The sequence below is a fragment of the Anser brachyrhynchus genome (genome assembly GCF_964034855.1).
Source record: "Anser brachyrhynchus genome assembly, chromosome: 19".
Taxonomy (NCBI): Eukaryota; Metazoa; Chordata; class Aves; order Anseriformes; family Anatidae; genus Anser; species Anser brachyrhynchus.
This window is the reverse complement of record NC_137712.1, coordinates 3,393,289-3,420,236: the sequence shown is the minus strand read 5'-3', so window position 1 is coordinate 3,420,236 and position 26,948 is coordinate 3,393,289. Positions and strand designations below refer to the sequence as shown.

The following is a 26,948-nucleotide window of genomic DNA, read 5'->3' as shown; positions in this document are numbered from 1 at the left end:
TATCTGCCAGTTCAAGAAACCTCGCCGTTCACTGCTGAATTTCAGAACTCCTGCTACTTACTCCAGTGACTTCAAGGGCTCTTTATTTTCTTTAAAAACATACACAACAACTGCATAAGACTTTCATAGTTTGGGTTCTATAAGAAGCAACACCTTTTCTTCCAATTGCATAAAGAAAGGTACGGTGATAAAGCAGATCATAGCTGCCTCATAGTGTTCTGCTCCCCAGTTCATTGTTCCTTACAACGCACACCAAGCTCGTGAAAGGCTGCAATGCAGCTGCCTACATTTTTAAGCCCCTATATTAAGGGATTACATAAATCAAAATGTTTTATCGTCTCTCTTCTGGGGCTCCATTTCTTCAGTTTGAAATTAAGTGGCAAATATTTGCCATCTCTTTCTGTAACGTGATGGCGGTCCCATGGCAGTCACTTTCAGTATCACAAGCTTTCTAGACGTTGTTGATCTTAACTGCTAGCTAGCTGAGCTCCATCGCTGCTGTTAAAACTGAAAGATCTGTCTTTTTGCAAGGCCTTAAGTTAATCGTATGACAATTTGAAGAAAAGTAGGGTACAAGTTTAAGGTGCAGCAGCAGCGACTCCTTTGAATAACAACTCAGGCATAAAAAAACCTTCTATTCTTTTGCATAATTCACTTTCAAGTAAAAAAAAAATTGCTTTCAGTCTAGAGTGAATGTCCATGTAGCATTATGTATAGTATCTCCCTCTATGGACTCCCCAGGAAGTTATGCTATAGGTCTACTTTCCTCTGAGTTCTAGCAAAGTTAAGTTATTCCCAGACATACAATGTCTTAGAGTATTGCAGAGGGTAAATTACACTGACCTGATCCATGATGCTTGTAACAGAACCTGGACTGCAGGAACTTGTTGCCTGATTTCAGATGGGTAACAACAACTATTTGCCTAAGTCACTCTGACCAAATACTTGTTCACCTTGGTAACAGCTGTGAATTGTCTCTGAATTCAGGTATGTGAGCCAAGCCTTTTAACAGCAGTCTTCCTCTGGCCATACATGGCTGACAACTCAGTGCGTTGCACCGGAGTACAACCTGCCAAACCGAACTGTGATGTAAAGCAAGTTCTTTACTAACACGTGTGTAGTGATCAGCCTCCAGAAGGCAAGTGAATGTGAACACCCACCCCTCCTCTCTAACCCTAACAGAGCGGTTTAGCCTGAAGCCTCCTGCCATTTCATCCCACCTGGCCTGCTGCCAACCAGCACGGCCCAGCGTCTGCCCTGCCAGCCTGCAGCAAGGGCAGGCGCTGCGCTCCTCGAGAACGGCACACGCTGGGGCCTCTAACGTGACAGTCCCACTTCTGCTGCTGAAAAGGCTGCTCCTATGCTACACTTAATAGTAACGTGCAGCAGTGACTTACTTCTTCTCAGATACATGCTTTCAGTTGCACTGACAAATATTCTGGCTTGCTATGTTCTCCCCAGTGCCAAGAGAAGGCTATACACGCTTGTCTTCTGTTGATGGTCAAAGTACTCATCCAGAGCCAGGACGGGCTGAGAAGCCCAACGTAACGAGCCCTTCACAGACCAATGTTCTGAAGCGGCTCTGCTCAGCTGTAGCATAGCTCCATGTTTGCACAGTATGCCTGGAAAGATTTGGGAAGGAGTGGAGTCACAGCAGTATTATAAACCAAAAAAAAAGTTAAAAAAAAAAAAAAAGCAAGTCTCTCAGATACATGCAGGATGCGCTGCTTTATCGGAAGAGCCGGTACACCCGAGGAAGTCGCCCATCCTTACTGGAAAGTGCTGCTTGGATGTGTTCATACGTGGGCAGATCTGTTAAGTCACCCAGTGCAGCCACAGCTGGTTTTTTATGAAGCATCTTAGTGACCACTCTTTTGATGTCAGCAGATTTCACCTGACCTGCAGAAAAAAAGAAAGCCGGAGCTGTGACAACTACATTTTAAATAGCACGAAGCAGCTTTATTATGCTGCTGGGTCAGCCCCCCAGCTCAGAAGACCAAATCACTAGCTCTAGACCTTCTCTGCTACACTTAGCTTTTTCTTTTTTTGCTGTTGTCAGAAGAAAGAAGTACTGCACTAGCTTGCAAGCAATAGAAAAGATCAGTTTGAAATACGTATCTAGTCTTTATGCCCCCATGTTTTCTCAGGTGATTCACCACTGCTAGAGGAATATATTTGAAGGTGCCACCCCCAGATTGTACCTACAATTCAATGCAGGCAAGGAAAAACAGTTTACTCACTGATCAGGGCACAGAGCTCATGAGGTAGTTTCCTTGTGTTTGTAGCCAACACTTGCCGTCCCACATCTTCAAAGATAACTGGCCTAGATTCAAGGTTCATCATGAGCATGGACTTCAGCTGCGTCTTTGCTCGCTCAAGTTCTACCTGCAAATACGCAGCAAATACAAACATGTTCAAAGAAGACTGTCCACTGTTCTCTAATACAAGCTACCATCACTTGCTGAAAAATAGGGGGATGGCTCTATTAGTGCCACATTCTGGTCCACGAAGGAGCTGGGCTCTCTCTTAGACATACTGCCTCAGAAAAGGGAAAACAGAAGGCAGCTGACTAGTTAAATAGGCAGACTCTTGACATTAAGAATGGACAAAAGGCCTTTCTCTTGCCCAAAAAAAAAAAAATTGCTGTGAAGAGCTACAGAGCATCTAAGAGGAAGGCGGTTGCAGAATTCTTTGTGAACGTTCTGCTAAAATTTCTACGTTCTTTTAAAGTAATACATGAAATAGCCGATCTACAAAAATATCACCCCAGCAAGGCCAACACAATGCACTATTTCAGCTCAAAGACCACCTGCGTAGTCTGCAAGTTAGGCTGCTGACCTCTCCGACTGCTCCTGCCATTAGAATGAATTCTCTCGTGATGATTTCCACCATCTCTCGAACCTAGGAAGAACAGGTTACAACAATTATTAATTATTCTATTAAAATAGCATAACGTGCTCAACATCTAGCTGAATTTCACAAGAATATTATGTCACATTCCAGTAGTTTTGCAATGTTTATAGAAATCTACCACAACATTATCTTTAAGTACAAAAGTTCTCATATCACTGTTTGGTAATAAGCGATGCAATCACTTTTTAAGGATACCTCGTTTTGTATACAGGGCTGTATACCTGTTTTGGATCTGCGCTGGCATGTATACACAGGAGACCTGTATCCTCGTAACTGTGGTGGTAAGAAGTTGCATTATACATCCAGTGGTGCCTACAAGTATGCAAACAAAATTTTAAGAATTTAAATGTCAAAGTTATACAAACATGGACAGTGAGTCCCCTCCTAGCTCATTTTCAAAATTCTCAGCAGTGCTAGTAGAAATAGTCAGTTCCTGCCTCTGACAATTTCTGTGTGCTATCTACTTCCTTCTTGCCACCAGCATCCTTGAGACCAAAAAGTGAAGGATACATAGCAGTATTACTGGTACCTAGAGCCAATTCTTTTAATATTCCCCAGTTGAAAGGATGGGTTGGGCTAATGGAAGAAAACAGGACTCCTAGTCACTTCTGCCCTTTAATTTCACCCTGTCAGAATACCCGCTAATAAATCAGCCCTGCATGTTTCAAGCGGAGTAAGATGATGGAAGGCCTCATCTTGAGAAAGACAGTTTTATGTGTTAATGTGCTAGAGAAGACAGTTTCTGCTATCCATTAAACAAGAAGACAAACCAACCTGTTGAGCACATTGAGATACAGTCTAGTGAACATGCCTTTGCCAGGCCCGCCAGCTGAAAAGGAGCCACCGCCTCCCATCATCATATTTAATACTGCAAAGGGAATGAAGTCTTCCTCCTGAATTGCAACAAGAAATTCAGTCACCCAATAGCAGAGACCAAGCAGGGCTCAAGGGCTAGGGATGAGTAAAGAGGGAAAGAGTCAAAGAGAAACATGGCACGAGAGGAATGTAAAGGTCAGTGCCTTTATCAACTGACAGTGAAAAAGCTGCCTGTACACACACCACCAGCAGCAAGAGTGCCAACGTCTATGTAATGAGAGATAGTAGCCTGGGAGTCTGCAAGTAGAGCAACCAAAACAGAGCATTTCAGGCTGGTACTTACTAAAAACGAGCAGCTTTCTAACCCAATCATAATGTGGGTAAGCTCTGGGATTGGAGTAGGGCCGAGACTCACATCTGACATGTCTTTTTCAACCTGTGTGAAAAGCAAACAAATTATTAAGACATTTTCACGTCTGTTTTATTCAGCATGATGAATTCATGTTAATTAACCTGTCACCCAGATAATGGCTACCATGGCCGGTTTGGACTGCATATTCACAGACTACTTCTACATGAACTGTACGTACTTTTAGAAAAGCAAATCCTATAAAAAGTCAATTCGAATCCAAATCTGAACCTCTAACAGAAAGGAAAAGGCTATCTCCATCTTCCATTACCTTGACAATGCCTCCCGTGTACTGCGCCACAGATCTGTCCACATCCTTGGCCTGCGCGCTGCCCCACACCGGCTCCACGCCAAGCAGATATTTCTTGGCGCACTCCACCAGCTGCTCGTGCTCAATTCCCACCCCGGCCAGCACCATCCTGTCGGGCGTGTAGTAGTTGCGCAGGTACGAGTGCAGGACTTGCCGGTCGATTTTGTTAGTGTTTTCCACTGGGCAGAACCTGTTCAGCCCAACTGTATTTTCTCTGTAGGCTGCCTAAAAGGAAACGTAAATTGAAGCAGCAAGTATTGCTTCACCCTCTCAACCTAAACCTTCCCTTTGTTTTAGAATTTTGCCTGTTTGAGACGTATAAGAAAGGAAGGGCTGAGCACTATTTCACTAATGTCAGCATAAATTAACATGTTAACAACGGTAAGGCATGGTTAGCTTTAATTTATGTTAAAATCTTACACATATAAGTGTGATTTCAAATTGGAGGGAAAGCAAAAGTTCTCCCTCTGTGAAATCTAAGTAACAGAAAATCAGTGTTCAAAACAGTCTAAAATAAACCCTACAGTGAAGGAAAAGCTGAGAAAGAGAGCTCAGCATGTCTCACGCAGGACACTAAACACAACAACACAGACTTTTCAGTGTTTTACCGCGTGGATCATTTCCGTGAGGAGAGGCTCTGGATCAGGTCTCATATTCAAGTCCTCAAGCTCGAATCGTATAGCCATTCGAGTCATCTCGATTTCTTCATCTATAATAAGAGAGAAAGCAAGAGATCACCACCACCACACAAAGTACTCACTTGGTACAGGAGAACTCTGAAGCTTCTTGACAAGCACGACCTAATGTACTCTCAAGTCTGCTCAGAGTCATGCTTTGGGACTCCGTTTTGAGGCAGATGTTGTGTTCGCAGACCTGATAACCGGGGCTGCAGCGCCACATCGGCCAGCAAGTTGACCACGGTGTCCAGGCCTTTGGCATCAGCAGAAACAGCGTACATGATGGTGTCCCTGCAAGGCAAGCAGAGGGGTTCTGCACTGGGGAGTCACATCTCTGAGCATTCAGTAAACGTGGTTCAGGGCATAAAGAGGCCATGACGCATCAAGTGCTTTGAAAATGCAACAGCACTGACTTCCATTACCCTGCCAGGTTCACTTTTGGGACTTCTTAGCAGTTGTCAGAAACAGACTTCTGATGCTGAGAACCAAAAAGCAACTTCTACACTCACGCACCAGGAAAAGCAAGGGTTCAGCCACCCCAAACCACCGCGTTACAACCATTAGGGTAACGGAGGACGTAGGAAAAGCATCGTACCTTGAAGCCTGACAGTCACAAATGCCCCCATGCTTTTCTAAGGTGAGGAGAATTTCATCTTTGCTGCCAAACTGAGCTGTGGACTAAGAAAGAAGACACCAGAGTTACAGATTAGTAGACTGACAACTACTTAAAATTCTTCGGTATAGCTCAGAACAAACAGCTCCTGCTCTAGCATAGATGCCCCCTATGTTCTTTAAGTCACTAAACAGTCATTAACGTTAGAGATCAGAGCATGACAGACTTTCAGCACCTATTTAAACAAATTAAACCTGTGCTGCCACTGTGAGGACGAGGGCCCTGCCCTCAGCTGTTCATTCTCACCTCGCCCTGTCTCTCACAGAACATTAGGGATTGGAAGGGACCTTGAGTGATCATTTATCTACTCCAATCCTCACACTACTATGCAGCTTTCAGTACCTCGCGCAGGGACTCGGGGACCCACGCACGCCAGGCGCGGTACTCACAGAGAAGGCCAGCTTTTCCAAGAAGTGCGAGATGCCGCTGAGGTACTTCGCTTCGTGCCTGGATCCCGAGTTTATGAGCACTGGCGGCGAGAAGGCGAGGGGTTAGCGGGGCTCTTACCTCGGCAGCCGTTCCGGTAACACCACACGGTCACCCCAGGGCCTCAGTACAGAACAGGACGACATCCTCCTCCTCCTCCTCCTTCATCTCCTCCTCCTCCTCCCACCGGTCCCGGGGGCAAAGCGCGCCCCCCCCCCCCACGCCCCCCACTCACGCCCCACGGTGCAGAACTGCCCGAACTTCCTCTGCGAGGCCACCCGCAGCCCGTTCTCCAGCGCCGTCACCCGCGTCTCGAAGCGCTCCCGGCCCTCGGCGGCGGCGAACACCGCCTTGGGCACGCCGGGCAGCGGGCAGCTCAGCGGCACGCCGGGGGGGGCGCCGCCCGCGCTGTAGCTCCGGCCGCACCTGCGGGGACAGCGGCAGCCGCCGTCAGCGGACGGCCGAGGCCCCTCAGCACCCTCCCCTCAGCCATTTTCCCCCACCCCCCGCGGCCGCGCTCACCGCCGGGCCGGGCCCCACGCGCCGCGCCTCAGCCACGCCATGGCGGCCGCCATCTTGCCGTCCCCGCCGAGCTTCCCTTCCGCCCGGCGCCGCGCCCCCTTCCCCGCGGGGAGCCGGCGGGCGGGCTGCGATTGGAGGAGAGGTTCAGGCGGCGGCTGCTAATTGGCTCGGTCTGAGAGGTGGGCGGGGCGTGCGCTGAGGCGAAGCCCCGCCCCGGGGGCGCCGCCTGAGGGGGGCTGAGGCGATGGCGGCGGAGCCCGGCCCCGACCCCAGCCCCAACCCCTTCTCCTTCCGCGAGTTCGTGCGCAGCCAGGCCCGCGGTGCCCAGGGGGGGCCCGGCCCCCTGCTGCTCCCGGATCCCGGCGAGGAAGAGGAGCAGGAGGAAGATGAGGAGGAGGAGTGGGGCGGCAGCTACCAGCCCTCCGCCGTGGAGCGGGCCCACGTCGCCGCCGGCTCCTTCTGCGAGGCCCCCCTCGGGGCCCCCCCGCGGCCCGGCTACGAGGAGGTGAGCGCCGCCGGGGCCCCCGACCGCCTGCGGGCTGCGGCTCCCCTCAGGCGAGGTGCGAAGCCGTGCATCGGGGCGGTGGAGGAACTCCGCCTCAGCCCCCAGCGCTCCTGAAGGGCGCTGTCGGTACGGGCGGTGTAACGGCGGCAGCGCCTCCCAGCACCTGGGGGAAGAGCTCTGAGAAGCCGCTTCGCAGCCCGAGTCAGGCTCAGCGCCGTGGCTTTTGGCTGCGTGACCCAGGCGACCTCCTCAAGCCCTTGCCCTCTGAGGTCGTGCTAATTTCATATTAACAGCGGTTGGCTAATTGCGTAATTGCGCTGATTGTTGCCTCGTTTCTGTGCCCTACAGAGTTAGGTAAAGTTAAGTGGGATTGAGAGGGAAAAACTAGGCGTGAAAGTAAGCTTGAATGCCATAGAAAGTGCAAGATTTTTCAGCACTAAAGATAAGAAAGTTGAATGACTTCATCTGGTACTGTTCTTGCAATGTTAGTAGTGTACTAACCCTATTTATGAGTATTCTCATTTCTAATAATTTTTATTTTTTTAGCTAAAAGAAGAGAATGCCAATTTGAGAAGCAAGATCAATAAGCTTCAGATTCTCTCTGAAACTCAAGCAGACAAGTGCGTAAGCCACACTTACATCCCACGGTGATGGGGTAGCAGTTTGTTGGGGAATTGCCGTTACCTAGACTGCCTGTGAATGGACGTACTTTCTGTATGGCCATTGTGTGTGTGTTCAGCTGGATAGTTTGCACTGATGCTGGTGGATGGTGAGTGCAGAAATCCCCTGAGCAACAGGCTAAAATTGTAGTCCTGTGGGAAGACTTAATTCATTCTTTCACATTATAAGTTTCTTGGTCCTTCCCTAGAATTTTCTTACTAGGCTGTTTGATGTTCCAGCTGCTTACTGAGCATTCCCTTTATTTTAAGGATGAGGAAGCTTGAAAGAAAGCTTGAGGAAAACAAAATTAAAGAAGAGAAAGAAGCGCAGGACTTAGAAGCAATGGTGCAGCATGTGGAACAAAATCTCCAGCTAATGACTGTAAGTGGTGGCGTTTTATGTAGTAGCAGAACCTTGTTCATAGTTGGAAATTTGTAGTTCCATTTCTCTTCCTTCCTCTCCCAGGAGAGCAAGGGAAGCTGAAGTGATTGCTTCACCCATGTGAGCACTAAACAGCTCTAATATGGGGCCGCATTTTTCTCTTATACCAAGCCTGGGTCCCAGTCTACAACTCCTTTCGTTGCCTGGGATAAGGGAGATCTCTGCAGAAATACCATTTTTTTGTGTTCATAAGCACCGTTAGCTGCTTTTTTTTTTTTTGCTGCGTTCTGCAAACACCTTCTTTATGAAAAAAGAGCAGTTTTTCCTGCCTTCTTATTCTGAGTAGATTTTCCTCTAGTCCAAGAAAAAAAAAGTAGTGGTTGGATGTAACGGACTGCACCTGATGATCAGAAAGGAGAAACAGGGAGGAGAGGAGGGATGTGACCAGGTGCACCGTCCCCACCTCATAAAGCATTTAGAGCAAGAGGTGCTGCAACACAAAGCACATCACTTCAAGTTCCGTGCTGGAATCGTGAATTCTGACATTCCTCAGGCTGCCTGCTGTGGTCCAAGTCATCTTTATTCTCTTTCAGAAACGGGCTCTTAAAGCAGAAAACAGTGCTGCAAAACTGAAACAGGAAAATGCCTTACTTCAGGTACGAAGCGGTGTTGTTAAGGCCTTGCTGAACGTGCTGGGACTTGGGAACAGCTTGACATTGAGGCTGTAAAAGGGATACTGAGAATTCCTAACTGCGCCTCGCTTTTCGTGGCAAATGCTGGAGAAAACGTGCTGGGTTAGAATGCTTAAGCTCTGTGCTGACTGTTAACGTCATCTCTGTGACACGTGGTGCTTGTTTTGTGGTGCGATCTTGGAAATTAAAGCTTTTCTTAAGTTTCACATGATGTTCAAACATGATTTGGCACTTGGGGTCAGTGAAAGCCTGTAATACTACGAGGCAAATAGATGCCTACCTGTAGGAAATCGCCTTATGGAGAAGGGAAGGAGATTTGAGAGAGGTCACAGCCCCGTGTAGAGGCTCTCAGAGCTGGGAGGACTTTCTCTCTAGGCAGTCTGGTTAACAATCTGCTCAATAGTTGCTTCACCCTGCTCAACCCTGAGTTTTGGGGTTATTTGCATAACAAGTATTTTTTATTTTTTTCCTCCCAAGGTTCAGCTGAAGAACTACAAGAAGGAGAACGAAGCGTTGAGGTCGGGCCAGTCAGCGAGCCTGGCCGTGGTGAAGCAGAACGCTGAGGCGGCCTTGCAGAACCTCCTCACGGTCATTACAAACTCTCGGTCTGCGGTGAGGTAAGCGTGAAGAGCCGCTCCTAACGCCGCCCGCGGCGCCTCCCCGAACTCCCACCAGGAGCACAGCAAAACATCCTGGGATTGGGTTGGTTTTTAGGATTGAAGCCTGGGGTCTTGTGTTACGCGTGCCTGATGAGATAGTCCCTGTTCTTTTTGCCTACCTGTGATTTATTTTATTTTATTTTTTATTTTATTTTATTTTATTTTTTATTTTATTTTATTTTATTTTATTTTATTTTATTTTATTTTATTTTTTATTTTATTTTACTTTCTGAAAGAAGCTATAAAAGCACCGCCTGGGTGCGTTATCCTCTCCCCTCTCACGCGGTGTTCTCCCGCGCTGCAGGCAGCTGGTGTCGGGAGCGGAATCGCTGCAGCTGGTGGCCGATCTCCTCAAGTCCATAGACAGCATCTCCGAAGTGCCCGAGGACGGACAGTGAAACTTCCGGAGGAGAACTGGGCCTCGGTCCGGGACCGGGACCGGGACCGGCTCCTGCCCTCCGCCCTCGCCCCCCTCCCGCAGCGGGCGGGCAGCAGGACCCAGCGCGGCTCCCGGCTGCTCCGCCTCGCGCCCCATTGGCTGCCCGCTGCCACGTGCGCGGGGCTCAGCTGACCGCGGCGCTGACGCCGATTGGCCGGCGGGCGAGGGGTGGGCCCGGTTCGGGCCTGGCCTGGCCTGGCCGCGGAGCCCGAGGCGCTGCCGCCGCCGCCGCCATGTCCGGGCGCCCCGCGCCGCCCCCCGACGCCACGGAGCTGGAGGCGGAGCGGGAGAGGATCCGGCGGGAGATCGAGGAGCTGGAGCGCAGCCTGCAGCCCGCCGGGGCCGGCGCCGGGCTGGACGTGTCGGACTGCAGCCTCGGCTCCGGTACGGGCCTCCGGGCTCTCTGGGCCCGCCGTGCCCGCTGGCGTCCGTGCGAGGTGCCGCCTGCCCGGGCTCCTCAGCCGGTCCCAGCGGAGGGGAGCCCGCTGGCACCGCCGCTCCGCTCGTTTCTGTAACGAAACCCGGGGAAAAAAAAAGCACGAGGGAGGCTCGGAGAACTGCCCCGACCCCTCCCGGAGGCGTTTGGGCATCACAGGCGGGGGACGAGCTGCCCTGGGAAATGGAACCTCCCACCAGACACTGGCACGATTATATCGGCCGTTTCCATACTCTCTGAACGGACCATGTGAACTCCACTGCATCATTCCATTGCTCAGCCTGGCTGTGCTTCCTAAAATCGTTCTTTCAAAGCAATAAAGGGGGTGAATTAAAAGCTCTGGTATCAGTACCTCTGGTGGCTGTCACTAATCCTTCACCTCAGTTTTGATCGTGCCACTCCAAAGATTACATGTCGGAACTACATAGCCACACTGAAGGCAAAACCAGTACTGTTGAAGGCTGGCGGAAGGTTGCTAGGTGGTTACAGAATATGGGGTTTGTTGGGTGGGAACATTCATTGTCTGCACATTCTGAGGCCTTTATTTTACCATGATGCACAGGACCAAGATGCAGCTTGATTGCTGCTGTAGCCAGCAGAAGCTGCTATTTTGCCTACTCTAGAACCACAAAAAAAGTACACGTGTGGTGTATAACTAAACATTTTTACTTGAGGATGTTGGCAATACCTGAAAACCCTAATGTTCATGTATGAGGCGCTATGTAGTACTTTATTCTGTGTGCTTTAATTGAAAAGTCTTTGGTTTTGAAGCTGTGTGTTTTTCACTGCAGTCGGCGTTTTTGTATTTTTGTTGTCCAACAGATGCTGAAGATGACGACTCAGATTCTCAGGAAGAAATGGTAACCGTTTTCTCTTTAAGCATGTCTTTCCATCTGTCTGCTGAAGGGGACAGGAAGAAAGGGGAAATTTTGCACTGTTCTGGGTAAAGAACAGTTCTTGGCAAGGTTCAGAGTCAAACTTTGGACCAGATAGTGTGATGAAGTAACGGACAGAAAGAAAGGGAGCTAGGCAAGGCAGGTAACTCTTCCTCTGGGACCATTCAAAGCAGCTATCAGGGAGAGACGGGTGCTTCCAGTTCTTTTGGGAATCAGTTTTGTAACACGATAGAAGTACTGAGTTACATAATTATGCTGCATACCTGCATCTGCTCTTAAGAGCAAGCATTTCCCTCATTTTTCTTTTAACCCTCTAAAATGCCTCAAGGAAGTGGAAAAAGAAGAGGACAGTAGTGATGATGATACTGAAAATAGCCTGCCAGAAGACCCAGAAACGTGTCTGCAGATGAACCACGTGTACCAGGAAGTTATCCAGGAAAAGATTGAAGAAGTGGAGCTTCTGATTGCACAAAACAAAGAACAGCAGGTGAGCAAACAGGAGTAAAATGTGCTTTTTGGGTTGCCATCTGTCATCTTCCTCTGCCCCTCATTCCCAGTAAAACTTTCCACTGCATTCTTAATGTACCGTAGGTACCAATGGAATCAGCAGTCATAGTCCTTACTGATGTGCAGGTGTAGTTACCAGCCTGCCTGGACAGGGACAAGGAGACTTGGGTTTATTTTCTTCATGGCAATTCAAACCAGCGTCACCTCAATGGTGACCTTTGGAATGGCTTATGCTACTGAAGTTTCCATTCTTTCTTACCACCAGAAATGCTAACACTGGAGAATGTTTTAGCTAGCAAATCGGTATATTCATATGTTTCTTTTTATCTCCGTTGTACTATGCAAACTTGCGAAGTTCCAAATCCCATTGTTAACACACGCACTAATTTGCAGACTGGTGCTACAAATTATTTGAATCCTTCCTGAGAAGTTTGTGATGGCTCAGCCAGTGTTCTCTGAAATTAGGGAATTTAAAGGTACTGACGTGGTTTAATTCTTTTATTGCAGAAAGAAATCATGTGCGAACTTGATGGCACAAAAACAGCAAAAGCAGGAGATGGTAGAAATTTACCAGCAAATATATTTTTGGGCCATTTTATGAAGCCGTACTTTAAGGATAAAACAACAGGAATTGTAAGTAAATATAGACTAGGTTACATATTGATAGTTTTTTTTTGCAGTGATAGATTTAAATTGTAACTGTTGTAACAGTGTTCCATTGTAACTTGTAACTACCAGTGTCAGTCCTGAGTTTGCAATCTCTTTTTCCCTCCCTTGTTGCTTATGGTCTTTTGGAAACGTGTGTCCAATTCACGGCTGGTTATGACACGTGGGAGTTCAGAACGGTGCCATTCCAGCCGTGGGGTAATCGAGCGCTGTGTTTTTCAATTTAACTTTGATTGTTTGACTTCATCGCCACGATCCAGTTCCACTCTGTTTAACGTGAAATCTGGCTGTCTTTAAGTTTTCTGAGGCAAGTGTCACTACTTCTTACAAGTGTTCTTAAAGGGTTGCTAGCAAAAGGTAATCCTGACTAAACTGTCAACTGTCACCGTACACACATTACCATAATCCTCAAGTAATGACTGGGAATTTTACTATACATCTGTACCTAAATTGGTAGTGTAGATTAAGTAGGTACAAACATACGTATTGTGTCTAACCGCATTCGGAATGCTTCTTCAACCAACGGTCAGCTGATGTGAGCAGGCCTGGCTTTGAGCTGAGAATGTGCTGTGTAGCTGTGGGCAAACTTGCTTAAGTATCTGCTTATATTTTGTTATGTTTTCTGATGTATCTGCAAGCTAGTACTGGTAAAGGTGACTGAGCAGTTCTAATGTGACAGCCTGTGCAAGCCTGAGTTAGCATTCTTTTTTGTAGTGGCTCATGCTAGAGTTCTAAGGAGAATGGGCAAATTTTCTGTGTACCTGACTCTTCTAATGTATCTTAACCCTTTTAATGTTTATTAGGGCCCTCCTTCCAACGAAGATGCCAAGGAAAAGGCAGCTCAGGGCATAAAATCCTTTGAACAACTGCTTTCAACAAAATGTAAGAAACCGTATGTGCTGCTCAGTGTTCTGCTGTACCAAATGTCTATATTCATAGCATTGCTCCCCCCACATCTGCAGTTAAACACCAACACTTCTGATATTTCATACTTGAATTCACAGAAAGAGTACTTAAAAGTAAATGGGATGCTCTGTGAATTGATTTGCTGAATTATTTATGACTTACTTCCTTTCACTTGCATTTGTTTTGATGTGTCATTCCATCTCTCCCATGAACACTCCAAAAGCAAATGAGATCATGCAGGGGTAGTGCTGAGATGAGAGAATTCAAGAGACACTTAAAGCTCTAGGTGGTTACATCCACCTTGGTGGTGATCTTCATTGATGCCTCCTTGGAAGTAAAACTGAGTAAGAGGCTGCAATTTGCCGAGGTCAGACATGACATTAGTGGTTTAGGCGGGGAATATAATTAATTTACCTAGCTTCCGATAGTTCCTTTGCTGAACAAAATGAAAGATGAACTCTTATCGAAGACCTGAGGCATACTTTTAACAGTGATGCTGAAAGCAACGCGTCTCTCTTTTACTTGGCAATGGTTTTCTACTGATCACTGAATGCTTGATTATTTTATTTTGTCAAGGGAAAAGCAGAGAGAAGATACTATTGCAGAAATCAGTCGTAAGTGACCGCTTGCAGCGCCTGCTTCAGCCAAAGCTACTGAAGTAAGTACAGTGCAAAAATCCTTTCTCATGACAACGTTACATCTGAAGTAAGGAGAGAAAATATGTGGACGTGCTGCCTTCTTCAGCAAGTTCTGTGTTAGCTGTTTGCAATTTCAGTAAGGTTACAAAGCACAGAGGGGATTCTTTATCACTTTGGGGCCTGGGAGAGCCACTCTGAATTGCAGCAGGGATATCCAAACTCCGTGTCCTGAGGGCACCAGTGCAGAGGATGATGCTGTTGTAGATGGCAGCATCTTTCATTCTCTGTTGACATCTGTGTTATCTGTGTACGTACCTGGCATTGATGGGTCTTGGACTGTAAAGTTCTGACCATAAGCAAGAGGTTACAGCATTCAGCTTGGACTGTAAACAGATGACGACTTTTGCAGGTATCTGGCAGGTGGGATGGGTTTGTTCTGAAGATACTGTAGCATTTTATAGCCATCTGTTTCTTCTGTTGACACAGCAGTATAACTTAAAATAATCTACAGGGCTTGAAGCTGAACTTGATATGTTGCAAGTGAGCCATAACAGTGTGTCCAGTGAGAGATTTATGTGCCTAGAGCTGGTACAGTCTTGTTTGTTGCTGTTGCAGCCATCAGTGATTATCTCTGTAAATACCAAAATGATTGATCTGAGACCTGTTCTTGGTCAACTGTTTGCATTGAAGCAGTAAAAATAGGATGAGTTTGCCGTGTGGGAAAACCTAGAAGAACAGTTTTGTTTACTGCGGAAATAAATTGAAGGAAAGAACGATACTCATGGGGAAACCACCTTTGCTATGTATCTTCTGATGCCATTGACCTGCTTCCCATCTAGTCTTAAGTAATGTTGAAAATGTCTTTGAACAGGTTGAGTTACTGGAATCAGAAACTGGAAAAGGTCAAGACTGAAATGGAGAAACAAATCTTGGAAAAGCAAATCAAAGAAGTGGAACGAGAAATAGAGGCAATTAAGTGAGAAGTTACCTTTTTATGTTCATGGTGAAAATGCAAGTATGTTCTTGGAGGCTAATTCGTAAAGTTCCCTCCTTCCTTGAGCACTTCTGATTATGACATTTGGAGAAAACTTTTCACAAGCCAACACAAATAAAACTATCAAGTGCCGTTCAAACCCTGCAGAGCTCTCATCTCCACAGCTTTTCACTAAGAATCATGTTCTGGGTTTTGATCTACAAATGTAATATGTATAGCCAGTATAGAGGCACAGTTTGAAATAGTTTGTTTTAGCAACAAGGAGACAGAACTCTGCAAATTCTAATAGTTCTGAGCTTTTGCTTGCTAAAGCATCTGGAGCAATGTAGCTTGACATTGCATTAAACTGTTTCTCCTGCTAAACCAACATCATCTTGTAGGGGGCTGTTTTTCAACGGTGCATTCCTTATACTCAAGTAAAATTACTTTAGTAAACCCAGTAAGAAAGAAACCATGTTTGGGGAAAAGTTATGGATGTTAAAGAGCCTGATGCTTTGAGGTAGTAAGTTTTTGTGGAAGTTGATAGCAGGTGAGAGGAATAAGATGAAGCAAGGTCAGGCAGAGAAACTGACTGTTCAGTTAACTTTTTTAATGTGGTTCTTCCTTTCTCTTTGTATCTTCTGCTTTAGCCAACTTCCAGAAAGTGACTTGTTAGGAGACAGATTTGATGAGCACGACTGGGAGAAAATTTCAAACATCCATGTAAGTTGGGAGATCAGCTATTTTAGTACTTCTGACATGCATCCCTTCTCTTGAGAGAAACTACACCTGAACTGGTGTTGTTTCCACCCACTGTTTCCCTTGTGTACTTCTAGAAGTTGACTATTGTGTGATCTCAACATGGCAAGCACAGAAGCATTGGACATTTGTTGTTACTGGTTAAATTTAATAATTTAATTCTGAAAAAAATTAGCAATAAAATATATACGGAATACAAAATATATCCCTTGTATCAGTGTTCACGTCTGTCCAGTTGTTTCAGTCCCAGCTACAAGACAAAAGAGATTTTTGCTATCTCATTTAGTTTGATGGAAAACGTAGTTCAGAAGAACTGAGGAAGTTTTGGCAGAACTATGAACATCCAAGCATCAACAAAAAGGAATGGACAGAGGAGGAAACAGAGAGGCTGAAGAAGATAGCTGCTGACCATGGTTATTTGGACTGGCAGACCATAGCCCAGGAGTTGGGGGTAAGGTGTTCTGAGGCCAGAAACGAGGTGAAAAATCAGTTAGTTCTGACTTGACTGTATCTCATGTCAATTTTCAGAAATCCACGTTAATTCATTGTTAATTAATGCTTTTTTGAGAAGTGTTAAAGAACCCTTAGCCTTGCCTTCTTGCTTTTTGTCCTCATAAGTATCCATTTTTCTAAGTAGCTTTGTTTTTATTGCATTAAGACAAACAGGACAGCTTTCCAGTGCTTGCAGAAGTATCAAGCCTATAACAAAGATTTGAAAAGGAAAGAATGGACCAAAGATGAAGATCTGATGCTTTTAGAGCTTGTTCAAGAGATGAGAGTAGGAAGTCATATCCCATACAAGAAAAGTAAGTGACATACAAATAAAACGTTTTCCATTCATGTGTGAGGGTTAGTTGTTGTTTTTGTTTTCCCAGGCTTATGTGTATTAGTATTTCTGCATGCTAGAGCACCCAGACTGCTCTGATTGAAAGAATTAGTAAAGTTTTATTTCCTATGAGTGCTTACATTTCCACAATAGTCACAGTTCTATGTTTTTATCCAACCTTTGTAGCCTGTTACCTAGAGAGTGCCCAAAGAAGGGCAACGAAGCTGGTGAAGGATCTAGAGAACAAATTTGATGAGGAGTGGCTAAGAGAGCTGGAGTTGTTTAGCTTTTCTTTGCATTTCTAGTTGCTTATTACATGGAGGGAAGAGATTCTGCCCAGCTGATTTACCGATGGACCAAGAGTGTGGACCCCAGTTTGAAGAAAGGACCTTGGACGCCAGAGGAAGATTCTGTAAGCTCTGTTCTCTGATTCCCTAGAATTGCAGGGTGCAAAAGTGGAAAGATTAGAACATTAGAAAGTTTTATACACCTGAGCTTTAATAGTGGCACGGAGGAATTTGAAATGGATTGAGATGGGCAGTTTACAAGTCAAGAAGGCTTAGGAGCTCCCAAACACTTTTGTTCTGAGACTTGCAATACAGTGGAAAGAAACAGAGCTATTTTTGTCTCAGGCCTACTAGGACTATTACTCTGTGTGTGTGTGTGTGTGTATATATATATATATGTGTGTGTGTGTGTATATATATATATATATAAAAAATGAGTTTCAACTCATTCTTTGTGTGATTAACATAGATGCTGTTGGCTGCAGTTAAGAAGTATGGAGAGCGTGACTGGTACAAAATTCGGACAGAAGTACCAGGCAGGAGCGATGCTCAGTGCAGGGATCGGTAAGTACACTAAAGGAAACAACAGTTCTTTCAAGCTTATTATCCAGAGCTAAGGTGCAACTTATTTTACAAATGATGCTTCGCTTAAACCAGTGTCATCTTAAGGACCATTGTTGTGAGAAGTGGTTATGGTCTAAGTACAGTCTGCACTGGTCTTTAAAGGTAGCCTCTAAATGTGGTCTCCATTGCCTCTGCCTAACTTTGGATTTGTAGTTAGAGAAGTTAAAAAGTTGACATTTGAGTCTTAGCAGGGAGAGCAGTGCGCTGTTGCCTTGCAGCATGCTGCTCCCTCTGTAAAGTGGCTGGTGGGTTAGAAGTTGGGAATGTTTTTGTCCCAAACAATGCAAAGTTATCCTGAAACTTGAGTGAGCTCACGTAGGGAGGCAAGGTTGTCATTCATGTATTGTCTGTGTACCCGTGAACGTTATCTAGTCAGTCACTTCCTGTAACTGACACCAATATTGTGAGAGGTGCTGAGCAGTCTTCAGCATTGGACCCAACTTCAGGAGGCTTAGAGTGCAGCACGTCATAATTTCAGTGATGTTTTACACCTGCTCATTTTAATTCTTAATCGTGTGGTCTGATGTTTAGAGAACAAAGAGATTGTAGCCATGCTGTATTAAGGGAGTAGGAATGGGACCCCTTAGAAAATCTCATAACGATGCTGGTTTTTTTAGCCTCAGATTATGCAGTAATGATCAGAACTGTACAAACAAGATTGAGTGTTCCTTTAATGTTTTTATTTTGAAGGTACTTAAAAGCATTGCACTGTGATGTAAAGAAAGGCAGGTGGAGTTTAGAGGAAGAGGAACAGCTAATTGATCTGGTGCAAAAGCATGGCCTGGGTAAGTGTTGCTGTGGATTAATCTTCAAAAGCTTAGAGAAGCAAGCATTATTTAATAATTTACCATTTGAATTTCTTCTTTTATTTTAAGTGGCTGACAGAAGCAGGCTCTGCTTCCTACTGGTGATTGCAAGCTTCCATATGCTCTGCTCTTCATCCTTTTTAGGTCACTGGAGTAAAATCGCTTCTGAGTTGCCTCACCGGACTGGCTCCCAGTGCCTAAGCAAGTGGAAACTCATGATTGGGTCTAAGGTACTGTACAAAATCCTGTTATGTCACAGTCCCGTTTATCTTTTTAATTAAGATTCTCTAAACTAAAAGTGAAAGTATGTGAAATCAATACCAAAATTGACCTTGATTTCCTACAATCAATTTTATCAATCATTAATTAATTTTATTGTCCTGAAATGCCCGTAAGGATGGCATAAACTTATATTTTCTTATAGGTACATCATGAGTTGCCAGGTTTGGCACAAAGCACTCTTAAAAATATTCTGGTTGCTTAAGACCATGTTAAAAATACTGTCATGTTTCCATTGTCAAAGCACCAGCAGGTGCTGCTGCACTGTCCATTTGGAAGCCACACATTTCTGATAGGATACTGCCGCACAAAACTTTTTAATTTACTAATTCGAGAGATTTGCAAGTCAGGGGTGAACACTGGCTAAAACTTGTCTGTGCTCTTTTTGGCTAAGAAGAAAAAATCAAGGCCAGCGAAACGGCGACATGCAGAAGGGAGTACCAGCGGTTCGGAGAGTAGCAGCGAAGACATAGAACTGGACTTAGCGGACAGCTCAGAAGAGGAGATGACGAGTAAGGAGGAGTGTGCATTTCCCAGCATCGATTTGTGGATTCCAACACAGACAAGTACACAGGAGTCAAACAAAGGAAGATACCAAACTTCGTCCCTTTTCTCTTCTGTGAGTGCTAATGCAAAGACCAGTAGCAGTGAAATTCCACGTGCACCCTGTGACGGAGGCAAGGACGGAGTTGCTGATAAATCTGCAGAACTGAACACCATCCTGAGGGGCATTGCGCGCCCGCATTCAACAGACATCACTGTGAAGAATCCAGTAGAAGTAATTAACAAGGTAAATCCTGGGATTCTCAGTTTGGTTTTGATGGAATTTCAGCTTAGATCAGGAATTACCAGGAAGTATATTTGCTGCAGTAAAGAGAGCAAGTGATGAGTGATAAGTGGATGACAAAATCTTTCTTGCACCTCTGTTAGTTGCTTTCTCGTTTTACCATTGGGGGGTGCTATTGGAAACTGAGCTATGTGATTAAACAGAAATTTCTAGCAGTGCTTCCTCCCCCCGCCCTGTATTATCTAGAAAATAGCTGTGCTCTTTCCTACCCATAATGTCAGAGAAACAAAACTTTTCCCATAATTTCATAAAGCAGAATTGGCTGGTGAATTGTGGTTACTCTCTCTACCCTGATGACTAGAGTGCATAGACTTAGTTTGTAAGAACTGTTACCTGTGCGTCTGTCTCATTCTGAGCTGGGTTTTCATCCCAGGTCAGACACTAAAACAGTACAAACCCTCCTTGCACATTTTTGCAGAAAAATACTCCGTAGTAAAATACTAAATGTCAAAACTGCAATTCTTAACACAAGAGAAAATATTTTTGCTCAAGTGAACTTAAGTAGCATGTGCATCCCTCAGCTGCAGGGACAATTGCGCTGATGACAAGTTTGTTGGTTACAGAAGTGGTTATGGTATGCATGGTTTGTAAATGCTTGTCTGATGTAATCAGTCTTTTGATTTTGATTACAGATAAGGCTTGATTTTTTTTTTTTTTTTTTCTACCAGTAGAAGTTTAGGGAAGAGTCGCTGACTTTTTTGAACTTCTCCCTATTTCTTCCCTTGTACTGTTAAGCCAAAAGTTGGAAAGAGAATCATCCAATAGATTTTGGGTGGGTTTTTGTGGACACTTCATGCTAAGGCTTTAACGAAATAGGCATTTGGTACTGTGGTAACACACAAGAACTAAAAGATAAGGTAAACATCTGCGCTTTGGGGCTGATCTAATATACTAAGATTCTTTCAGTAGCAGGAACGTTGAAAACTTTTGTACGTTTTGTCTATAATGTCAGCACAAGTAATTTTCTGTGGGATACTTTCCCTTATACCTTTTCTTGTGTACTCTTTTTAAGGCTTCCAGATGTGGAAAGCAAGTGCTACGGGTTACCCTGGAAGATGTGAGACGAGTATTAAGAAATAACACGTGCTTTCAAAGGAAACTCGTAAGTGCCTCTTCTGTCTTATCTGCTCTTGCAATGTGTGCGCTGCCAGGCTGTGTTTAGTGGAAAATAAGCATAGAATCACAGATCTTATTTCACTGTAGTCCCAAGAGGGAAAAGGTTGTTTTCTTTTTTTTTTTTCGTGACTGCCTTGTGAATAGTTTGTTATGGGACTACCTTTGCTAGAACCTACCAAATTGGGATTCTAATTCTGTATTTATTCATGCACAGCAATCAAAGATGGTAAGACCTATTTCCGCTGGTTTAACAAAAATGTCTGGAGCTGCTACATCTGCCGATCAGAAGCTTCAGGGGCTGCAGAACGCCATGGAGAAAAGTTATCGTCAAAAGAGAGAGCGTTTGAGAAGAATAAACCTTGACAGAAAGCTTCTGATGGCAGTGACTCCTTGGGTGGGCAATGTGCTGCTGCCTTGCACCTTGCAGACTGGGAAGATGGCTTTTCATCAGACAAAAGGTAGTGGTAACCCATCAGGGATAGTACTCTCCTACTTTGTGTCCCCAGTTTCTGCTACCTTCTAACTGAACGCCCAGCTGATTTTGATCTTGGACTCTTTTTCTAGCTTATGCTATTCAGGAGAAGATGAAGTCAATCAGTCTCTCGAGCACTCCCCTGTTCACGCTTTTCATTCAGGTAGGTTTTACTGTCTTCATAGCATCTACTTTTAAACAGTGGTGATCTTTTCCTGTGTTTGATACCTAAATAAAAGGTTTATCTTTGCTCCTTAAATTAGTCATCTAATTACTGGATTAATCTACTCTCACGGCTTGCATATGATGTTTACTACATTCTTCATCAATTCTAATAATGACAGGATTTTTTTCTGTAAGTGTGAAAATGTGCCCAGAATCTTTCACGTAAAGCCTCTCCTGTCTAATATTAGCACCGGCTCTACCTGAATATTTTTGTTCTGAATCAAATTTTTATGAATTTCTTACCTTGCAGCTCTTTCAGATTGATACCAATGGTTGCATGAAAGTTATTCGGGAGGGAAGACTAAAGCAGTCAGAGCTTAAGGCTAACGCATTAAGGCCTCAGCAGGTATCGTACATCACATTTCAAAGCTTTCCCTACTGGAGTCTTGACTAAAGTAGACATTTTTCAATGGGTGTGGCAAGTGCTACTGTATCTCAAGTATAATTTAATATATTTTTTTTGGCAGGCTTCCCAAAATGTGGAGACTTCTTCAGGTACGTACCAGAACATTTATTTTTATGATGTGCAAGAACTTTCACTTAATTCTTCACTGCTGTATTAATGGCTAATGTAACTGAAGGAGAACTTCTGGAACGAAATGACATTGTCTTATTCATTTTTGGTAGCTCTTGGATATTTCGGTTATTGGCTAAATGCATTGCTTTTGGTAAGGACTGGCAAAAATACTGAAGGGCCAGGGGATCATTGGCTTTGTGCCTGTCTGGTAGTCTGTAGATTATCGCTGTTAAACTTTTCTCAAGCAAGGTGCTGGCTGTGGGCTGGAGTGAACGTGCTGGCACCGACCAAAAGCCCAGTTTGTTGTTGTCACCCTGGCTGATGTGCAGTGCCTGTGTTGCGCTGACCAGCACGGTTCCTCCTGTGCCGTGTTAAGGTACATTTCTAACCCACCTGCTGGTTAAATAAATGCTGTAGTGTTGTAGGAACTCTCACAAGCAGAAACTTTGCTACTTCCTGTGCTGGGTACTCGATGTTTAATAGCTACGGAATGGTTTATAAAGGAAAATCCTTTTTGAAGACACTGAAACATCCCTCCCCCCCCCCCCTTACTCCTCTACAGGCAATTCGTCACAACCTTGCACTCAGAGGAACTCCCAAAGGGGCATACCAAGGAATGCTGTCAGAAGACCTGCTGCCTTAAAATCAACGGAGACTTCTGTTGCTGGCCTTGAGAGCAGCACTCCTGCTCTCGCCATGCAGGCGGCTCTTCCGGCCCACGCACAAAGGCAGAAGCCTAAAACAGTCTCAGAACTGCTGAAAGAGAAGCGGCTAAGGGAATCCCAGGCCAAGAAAGCTGTGCAGAGAACAGTATTTATTGCCCCACAGATGTTGGTTCCAGGGCCTTTGATAATCCAGCACCCACCACAGCAAATCGTTCCTTCTGCACAGGCAGGGAGCAAACCTGGAGTAGTTGGTTGTACAAACAGCAACGTGCGGTGTGCACCAGCCCCACTGCCAGCTTTTACTTCTGTTGCAGGTTCAACTTCTACCACCACTGTGGTTGAAAACCATTCCTCGTCAGTGCCCAGAACTGGGGAGAGCTCTGGTTCCTCAGCAGGACCAAAAGTACAATCCAGTAAGGAACTAAACGAGCAAGCTCCTCGAAGTAGCTCTGAAGGAGGTGGTTTTCCAGGCCTGAATCCAACTGGAGCAGAGCAGGCCTCAAATCAAGGAGGGTGCAATGGTCAGGTCCTAGCTGGTAGCTCGGTTCCAGTAGTGCTGCAAAATCAAGCTTTTGTGCCTCGTCAAATTGCAGTGGTGCCTGTTGGCATAGAGTCTGGCACCAACAAACTGTCTCTTTCCACACCACTTACCTGTGACCCGAACAGTAGCGGACCACAGCAGAGGCCGGTCAATTTATTGCCAGCTCTTGTAGCTCCACAAGCCGGCTCCCATTTGGTTCCCAGCAGCGTACTGCCTTTCACCTGGGTTGTAACACCACAGGCGTTGCTCCCCACCTCTGTGCAAGCTGTGGTGGGTGTTCCCCAAGGACTGCCAGCTGCTGCAGTGAAAAGTCAAAGCCGGGCAAGCGTGACATCTGATGGCAGTGGTTTAGGAGTGGCTCCTGTACCAGCTGGAGCAAATACGCCTCACGCTACTAGCGCAGAGACGAAAGCACCAAGTTCCCAGTTAGCCGAAGGGGTACCACTGGGAAAGACAACCCTTGTAAGCCATTCTGCAAGTCTCTTACCTGTGACCTCAGCCAGTCCTGGATGCAACACGCCCGCTGTTTCTTCTGCTGATGTTCCCTCCGAGACTTCTGACTCCTCTGCAGCTCAGCGTTCTCTTCCAGCCGATGCACCAACCCTGCATGCTGTGCCGCTGCCCCAAACACAGCTACCTGCAAGTACTCCAGGGTCTGATTCCCGCTGTGCAGCAAGTCCCGTTAGCTCGGGGAAGAACCAGGACTCCGCTACAACAAACGCATCATCTTCCAACCCAGCTGTCGTTACAGAAGGGGTTGTGCTCCAGCCGAGAGACCCAGTTCCTCCTAACAACATCCCAAAGAACTCTGAGGGCTCTGCTGCCCAGGTGTTGAAAACCAGACCTATCGCCTCCAAACCACCCGCTACACAGCCTGCTGGGGGTCCGCCCCAGCCAACCACTTCTAGTGCAGGAAAGACTCTGCTTGACTTCAGCCTGATTTCCCTGGAGGATGAGGAGCTAGTGAAAGAGTGGCTGAGCGGGGAGCAAGGTGTCCAGGTACCGCCACTGCAAACCAGGTTGCCCTATTTCCCACCTTTCTTGTGCAACTTAAAAACCCTCTCGAGGCTGCTTCTGCAGAAGGCGGCTCTGGAAAAGCAAGCAGCGTGTCTTCTGCCTTCTGATGCCAGTCGGGGCGAGGGCGCTGGGGTTGATCTGCGTGCCATCACAGAACTGGTGCATCAGAAACTGGGCGATGACCCTGCTTTTCTCCTCCTGAAAGCCAGATTTCTGGCAGCCTTTACGCTCCCTGCTGTGCTCGCAACTCTGTCTCCTCCAAAAGTGGCAACAACTCTGTCAGCCAGCAGGAAGCAGTACGACGAGAGTGATGAAGAGGAGTGGCAGAGTGAGAATGAAGTGTCTGAGGAAGAGAGTTCTGGGAGTGAATTAACGGGCGCACAGTCGGATGGGACAGTCGGTGAGGAGCCGGGAGATGAAGATGCTGATTTTCCAAATGAGGTAAAACAGAGGTGCCAGGTACTGAAAGTGGAAAGTTACTGCCAGCCAAGTATTGCTCCCACTGGAATCTAGGGTGAAACTCCCACTGATCTTAAGCGTAGCAGAAATTTGGTCGTCTCAAGTAAGCATAGTTTTGCATCTAATAGCAGAAGCTCTCATGTTCGGCTGTGAGCCTTTAGTCTCCACAAAGGTAAAGGCCTGGTTCCTGTACTTCTTAAATCAGGCCCTTGATTTTCACTGCGTACGTTCTTCAAGCCCCTGTAATGTAAGGGGACTTACATGTCTGTTCCTGTTGCTCTTTAATGTTTTCTTCCTGAATTATTTTATGCGACTAAAGGTTATTAGAGTATATGGATTGATCTAAGCCATGATACCGACCAAAAATCACTCTGATTTTTTTTATTTTTTAAATTAAATCTCTTACTGCCCAGCACTGTTTCTTACAGAACATGCCAGGAAGCTGTGTAGTTCAGACTTGCATTTCAATAAATTGTGGCTCCAAACCAGACAAAAGAAATGCTAGTGAAGACGAATAAACAAGGTCACTAGCTGTTTCTACACAAAGATGACAAAGGTGCAAAAAAACCAGCAGTTATCTTTCTGAAAAATTTATGCATTTGGATGTTTTCTGCTACCTGTGGTCATGGTAATATAACATCGTGTTCCATGCTTAATTTTGAATGTAAATGGAATATTCTGGAAATCTTGCTGAGCTCCTTAGAATAAAAAGATGGGTGAAGGGGTTTTGCTGCAAATTGTGTGTTAGTGTGCAAATAGTCTGCTCTGCTTACCTTGCAGGGTATGGGCACTGAAGAGATTGCTGCACAATCCGTCTCGGGCTCCTACACGGATGTGACTGACGCCAGCGTGCCTCAAATCAGGAGAAGTTCCCGCCTCAGGAAAAGGAGAAGGACGTGAGAAGGAAACGGGTTAGTAATCGTTCTGTGAATCTTGCCTTTCTTCGAAGGGAGAACCTGAAATACCTTTGTCTGTGGCACAGCTCAGACAGTGAATCATGACCCTAGGAGAGGATGGTTTTGACTTCCCTTCCCTTAGCACACAGAGTTCTGCAATCACCCATTAATCATATATTATACTGTGACTTTCACAGCGGGGGAAAGGTGATGTCTGCATGATAAAACTACATATAAAAGCCATGAGGTTCAAGCATTTGGCAGCCCTTTAGACCTTGCTGCTGCCTATTAGTATTACACCTGCTTAGTAGGTACAGACGAGGCTACAGACTTGGCTGCTAAGGTGAGGCCAACGTAAGAATAGAGAGAGGGTCACTGCTTGTGGGACAGGAAAGCCTGGGCAGCTGCTGCTGCTGGCACGGGTTTGTGTGTGGGAGTGCTAAACACTTGCAGCAGAAGCCAAAGTAAATCCTTGCTGCGGGTTCCAGCAGGCTGGTAGCAGGACGTCCTTGCTCTGTGTTGTGAGGCTGTCCCGTAGGTCCTGCGCAGGCAGCGTCAGCTTTTTGCACAGTTTGATGCTCTCTGTTGCCTGGCTCATGAGCCTGTAAGAGGAGGCAAGGAATAGGATTAAAAGATGGCGGGAAGCCAGGGCTTAAACTGGTGGGTACTTCATTGCAGTTCATCTTTGAAGCTTCATCTCTGAAAAACTTTTTTTTCCTCCCATATGGTTCCATTTGCTCTGTGAACACCGGAGCAGCTTCTGTAGGGTACAAGTGTGTGATGTTTTAATGTGTGTTGAGGTCTTTGGTGAAATGGACCAAATGAGCATGAACGGTGTTTGATTTGCTTGCTTGTTGGCTGAGATTGTTTTTTGTTTCTCCCTTTTTCCTTCTGAACTAGTTTTAGAAACTCCAAAATGTTATCTTCCCTATTTAAAAAAAGAAAAAAAAAAGTCCTGTGACTAACTGGAGTTGTTTGTGCTCTGTTACAGGAGTCACTTGACTGAGGTCTGCCTTGCTCTATGGCAGTAGGAGATACTCTTTGCACTGTTCACTTTTAATGCTTCCAACAAACTGACCGGACAGGCCTGGGGAAGAGAGGAAAATGGCTGGAGTGGTTTCCTCATCGCCTAACCAAGTCTGCTCATTTAGACAAGTTGCAAATAACGAAGGCAAATTGCTGGAGGGAAGGCTTTGAGGCACGGAGCGATTCTGTTCTCTTCCAAACTAGCACCTGCCATAAATGCGGGGGGGGGGGGGGGATTGTTGGAGACCTGGGGAAGCCAGCAAGGATGGTTATTTATTTCCTTTTTGTGTTAGCCCCTATTTATGTGAATGTTTATCTGTATTCAGAGTATGTGATTCATTAGGTGTTTATTTTAGTGCTGTGACAGTGTTGTTTGACAGCTGACTGAATACTGCTGAATAAGCAGCAGATTAATTTTGTATCAAATGAGCCTCGAGTATTTGTTGAAATACAGATGTTTTATTTTTCTCACTTAAACTATT

General features: G+C 45.6%; 3 protein-coding genes across 5 annotated transcripts; 2 read left to right on the top strand and 1 right to left on the bottom strand.

Moving 5' to 3' along the window:
• Positions 1-66: 66 nt before the first annotated feature.
• On the bottom strand, positions 67-6,897 carry PMPCA (peptidase, mitochondrial processing subunit alpha). Its single transcript, XM_080561478.1, has 13 exons — positions 6,747-6,897; positions 6,460-6,650; positions 6,188-6,267; positions 5,721-5,803; positions 5,322-5,416; positions 5,057-5,157; positions 4,410-4,673; positions 4,073-4,165; positions 3,688-3,806; positions 3,135-3,225; positions 2,839-2,901; positions 2,241-2,385; positions 67-1,899 (listed from the first exon to the last, which is right to left on the bottom strand). The coding sequence occupies exons 1-13, from the start codon at positions 6,797-6,799 to the stop codon at positions 1,730-1,732; spliced, it is 1,548 nt and encodes a 515-aa protein (XP_080417604.1). The 5' UTR covers positions 6,800-6,897; the 3' UTR covers positions 67-1,729.
• ENTR1 (endosome associated trafficking regulator 1) lies at positions 6,890-10,854 on the top strand. Its single transcript, XM_080561488.1, has 6 exons — positions 6,890-7,251; positions 7,798-7,871; positions 8,181-8,292; positions 8,886-8,948; positions 9,462-9,601; positions 9,948-10,854. The coding sequence occupies exons 1-6, from the start codon at positions 6,991-6,993 to the stop codon at positions 10,039-10,041; spliced, it is 744 nt and encodes a 247-aa protein (XP_080417614.1). The 5' UTR covers positions 6,890-6,990; the 3' UTR covers positions 10,042-10,854.
• Positions 10,316-26,943, top strand: SNAPC4 (small nuclear RNA activating complex polypeptide 4; the record flags this gene model as incomplete). Of its 3 annotated transcripts, none has more annotated exons than XM_080561460.1 (23): positions 10,316-10,466; positions 11,341-11,378; positions 11,743-11,901; positions 12,429-12,554; positions 13,391-13,469; positions 14,070-14,151; positions 15,003-15,107; positions 15,755-15,827; positions 16,150-16,314; positions 16,522-16,669; positions 16,995-17,101; positions 17,446-17,540; positions 18,291-18,385; positions 18,551-18,636; positions 19,083-19,475; positions 20,545-20,634; positions 20,863-21,106; positions 21,213-21,283; positions 21,596-21,691; positions 21,813-21,840; positions 22,425-24,526; positions 25,325-25,455; positions 26,432-26,943. In XM_080561460.1, the coding sequence occupies 22 exons, from the start codon at positions 10,316-10,318 to the stop codon at positions 25,442-25,444; spliced, it is 4,653 nt and encodes a 1,550-aa protein (XP_080417586.1). In that variant the 3' UTR covers positions 25,445-25,455; positions 26,432-26,943. The 3 variants fall into 3 exon arrangements, with proteins under 3 accessions (XP_080417586.1, XP_080417585.1, XP_080417587.1); XM_080561459.1 differs by having other exon boundaries at positions 19,080-19,475; XM_080561461.1 differs by lacking the exon at positions 10,316-10,466 and adding an exon at positions 10,868-10,997 and having other exon boundaries at positions 19,080-19,475.
• Between the last annotated feature and the right edge of the window lie 5 nt (positions 26,944-26,948).